Source organism: Salvia hispanica, chromosome 4, assembly GCF_023119035.1.
Source record: "Salvia hispanica cultivar TCC Black 2014 chromosome 4, UniMelb_Shisp_WGS_1.0, whole genome shotgun sequence".
NCBI classification, from domain to species: domain Eukaryota; kingdom Viridiplantae; phylum Streptophyta; class Magnoliopsida; order Lamiales; family Lamiaceae; genus Salvia; species Salvia hispanica.
In genome coordinates this window covers 37,190,576-37,194,654 of record NC_062968.1, presented here as the reverse complement: position 1 = coordinate 37,194,654, position 4,079 = coordinate 37,190,576, and the positions used below count along the sequence as shown (strand labels likewise).

The 4,079-nt window shown below is 36.6% G+C and overlaps 1 protein-coding gene across 1 annotated transcript; it reads right to left on the bottom strand.

Moving 5' to 3' along the window:
• Window positions 1-601: 601 nt before the first annotated feature.
• LOC125219312 (glucomannan 4-beta-mannosyltransferase 9-like) lies at window positions 602-3,341 on the bottom strand. Its single transcript, XM_048121253.1, has 7 exons — window positions 2,618-3,341; window positions 2,302-2,554; window positions 1,954-2,064; window positions 1,732-1,868; window positions 1,534-1,647; window positions 1,246-1,445; window positions 602-1,147 (listed from the first exon to the last, which is right to left on the bottom strand). Exons 1-7 carry the CDS (start codon window positions 3,038-3,040, stop codon window positions 760-762), a joined length of 1,626 nt encoding a protein of 541 aa, XP_047977210.1. The 5' UTR covers window positions 3,041-3,341; the 3' UTR covers window positions 602-759.
• Window positions 3,342-4,079: the final 738 nt, after the last annotated feature.

Here is a 4,079-nt window from a genome sequence, read left to right as displayed (position 1 = left end):
TAATTTTTTATTATAAAATAATTAAATAGGTGAAACAACATTCCCGCAATGCTATCAGCAGGGATCCCAACCCTGAGACAGTCATCTCAAAATGGTAAGTGTCATGAACTCAATCAAACATTTTCTTCTACGAACATACAATGTAATGAAAGAATTACCGAAGTATCACACATTCATCGGTGTACACAATAACTTGATGTAACATTCTCAAACACAATTGTGAACTCAACTCTTGTTTCAATCAAACACACATTTCTTGCTAGCCATATCAGAATATTCTCAGTGTAATGAAAGAAGTGCGTGCCATCAACATTAGTCACATTTACTACTCCTATAAAGCAAACTTTTTTCTACATAATTAGTAACTAGTATGATTTGTGGTTGTTTATTTTGTAATTGAAATTTTTAGTTGTTTATATGATAATTACAATTTATGAATTACTAACAAATTTTTTCACCATCAATAATTGTAATTATGATTGACGTCGTTCATTTTCACTATCATATAGTAGTACTAAGTTGTATATATAATTTTATTTAAGAATAACGAGATTATCAATCTTATACTCCATATAACAACACTTTTGAGCCCCACACTATCTTACTATCATACACTAAAGGACATTTTATTAGAATAATATGATGAGACAATCAAGCTTACAATATACTGGTGACAAAACTAGCATTATGAGCTCCAACTCTTATGCTTAAATCTAAAAGAATTATTATATGTAAGAAGCAAGAAAGATTTAGTAGTAACTAAGTTGAAGAGGAGGGGACAAAGGTGCCGACATAACCGAATCCCATGACGAAGAAGGCGATTGATTGGAGGAGGAGGTAGATGAAGAAGTGGTATTTTCCATAAATGAGGTCGTAGCATCCGCAGAATAAGAGGTAGAAACCGAATCCAAGCTCCAACAAATGAAATCTGTCAATAAATTTGAAGCGTCGTTGATTGGTAGCAGCAGGTTTGACGACCTTCACAGCATTCCCGATAGATTTGATCTTGAGAGCGTCGCCAAGTTTCTCAGTGACAATCCACTCGTTTACTCTGCCCACCTCTAACAATCCGATAAATGTGCCTTTTGTACGGTGCAATGCCATCACATTTTCGAATACGATCCAGAAAACAACCAAATGGATTGACCTATATAAAAAATTATATATTTCCATTTTAATACTACATAACACCAAATTATATAAAAAAACCTAAACTGGAGACTATTTAACATAACATAATTGAACCTGGGAGTGCTGATTGCGTTGAGGACGGTGATGATCGTGGGAATGTAGACTGCACCCCATTTTGGGATTTCGTAGTCCGGTACCAACACCGCAGCAGGAAGTACAACACAATAAAACACGAACGTTACTATATGAGCTATAATCTTCCTCACCAGGAAGAAACTGTATATAACGTGAACCTTTGTCCAAAGTGTAACTTTCTGCATCCATCCAAATAAAAACAAGTGTTAATCACTACATCCTTATATATCACTACTCAAAATTAATCAAGATATTCTTGTATTTAACCTCGTTTCTTATAATCTCTAACAACATCTTCCGAAACAGATTGGCTGGCCCACACGACCAACGATGTTGTTGGTATCTATACGCCTTGAACGTGCTAGGCAACTCATTTTTCACCTGCAACAATTGATTTTATTTACTGTCACTAACCTTACTATATCCAATCCAACTCATTTGAAAGAAGTGTGTATGTTAATGTACCTGTAGAGCGCCGACGTACACGAATTTCCAGCCTTTAAGACTAGCACGAATGGCCAAGTCCATATCCTCAACTGTTGTACGGTCTTTCCAACCTCCTGCCTCCTCAATTGCTGCCATCCTCCACACTCCAGCAGTGCCTATCCATTTAATTTAATCACTCCATTATTTATCTAATTAATCTAGCTACATTATTTAGTATTTTAAATGCAAGAGAAGTAGTACCATTGAATCCAAAAAATGCATATGTTGATGAGCCAACTTCTTGCTCCACTGTGAAGTGATAGTTGAGTGACATTTCTTGCATTCTCGTCATCAAGCATTCGTTCGCATTCACTGAAATCAATAACTCCGTTAATCAGTTTTACACTAAAATTCAAGAAAAAAAAAACAGCAAAAAGTAAATTAATCCTACAAAATTACAAGAGCACGTGCGAGTTAAAGGCATGTGAGGTAGATACACAATTCACCAACCAACCAGAGTTGGGCATTCTGACATATTCTAACATGCAATGCAAGTGAACAAAAAAAGAGAAAGAAATCTGTTGTTGAACTTGAATAAGAAATTACTACCAAACTTCCAACGAGCCTGCACGAGGCCGATCTGCGGGTTGTGGATGAGGAAGGGGATGGTCCGCTGCAGGAAATCAGGCTCGGGCTGGAAATCAGCGTCGAATATTGCGACATGGTCGCATTCCTTGACATAGGAGCGCTTGAGCCCTTCTTTAAGAGCCCCGGCTTTGTATCCATTTCTGTTGTCCCGAATCTCGTATTTTATATTAATCCCTTGGCTCGCCCATCTCTCGCACTCCGCTTCCACCATACCCTGCAATTGATTCAATCATTCAAATCCATTTTCAGTTAACAATATTAATTCCGACTTAACTACCTTGATGGTGAGGTCGGTTGAGTCGTCGAGGACTTGAACGATGAAGCGGTCGGAAGGCCAGGAGAGGCGGCATGCAGCTCCGATGGAGAGCTGGTAGACTTCCCTTTCGTTGAACATAGGGACTTGGACGAGAACCATCGGGTAGGCGAGGTTCCCCTGCTCCAAATCTTGCTCGATTGGATTGCATTTGTATCTGGTATCTGGTTTCCGGCCTGAGATCTTGACGATGGTGATGACGACAGCCATGTACACCCGCTCCACGAACAGCATCACCGACATTATCAAGCAGATGGCCATGGCGATGTCCAGCAATGGGACGATTATCGTCGAAGCCTTCATCTTCCCCAACACCAGCGTCAATTGCTCTTCCGCCCCCGAAGTCATCACCTCCCAAACCCACTCCATTTTCCGGCTTCCCTCCATATTCCTCTGCTTTTTAGCTACAAACAGAGGAAGAGAAATCGAGATCTATTACAGAAAATGCATTACTTTAGTTTGATTCAATCATAGGAACACCATGAATCAATAGGCCAGAAAAATGAAGACTAATACTAATAGATGAAGATTTGGAGGAAGGGATAAGGAGAATGATTTTATAAAAATCAGTAGTTTGGGTTCTTCTTAAGATTTTGATATATGGTAGTAGTATGTATGAGTGTGACCACTACAAGTTTTAGAACAAATTATGAACATATGATACATATATATAAGGTATATATGACCAATTCAAGTTTTAGAACAAATTAGTACTATTATATTAACAGTTGCTGATTGGTATATAAGCACGCAGTTCACACTCGATCCGAATGTGGACTTGAGCAACTCCGATCTGCACATATTTTTCATTTTTTTAATTATAAAATAATTCTTATTTCTATTAACAGTCATTCTAATAAAATAGTTTTATGTTCATAAGCTCCAAAATTGGATGAAGGGGAGCTTACACAGATTTTAATTATGACCAACCTACTCAAATCTAGCTGTTGCTTTCAACGGCTATTCTCAGTTTATTATCTTTTGCCATTTAACTAAAAATGGCTTCCACACCGCGTGAAAGACACGGAGTAGTATTTATTGTAATATACTTGAAATAATATTTTGCTATATTGTTACAAAAATATTTTTCACAATTTTATAGATTTTATGAATAACAGACTACCTCTATTTTCTGAAAATAAGGATTTTGGAGACGTTTTAATGTGAAATTGATAAAATAAGTGAGAAATAAAAAAAAATATTAAAATATTATTAATAGAGAATATAGTCCACATTATAAAAAAAACCAAAAACTTGTCAAAAATGGATGTACACTAATTTTATGGACGGTCCAAAAAATAAATAAATTAGTACTACTATTGTTTAGAGACACGTGGAGTATACAATTAGGATATCAAATCACCTTTTCATACAGCATTAACTATATTATTCATGGACCCCACATTATTTTTTAATCTCATAAGAG

Bases quoted from the DNA above. Each gene is read 5' to 3' on its own strand.
- LOC125219312 (XM_048121253.1), bottom strand. From the start codon at position 3,040: ATGGAGGGAAGCCGGAAAATGGAGTGGGTTTGGGAGGTGATGACTTCG. The intron at 2,065-2,301 runs GTAGTAATTTCT...TATTGATTTCAG, and splicing joins GCAGGCTCGTTGGAAGTTTG to TGAATGCGAACGAATGCTTG. The intron at 1,648-1,731 runs GTACATTAACAT...CAATTGTTGCAG, and splicing joins TGTACGTCGGCGCTCTACAG to GTGAAAAATGAGTTGCCTAG.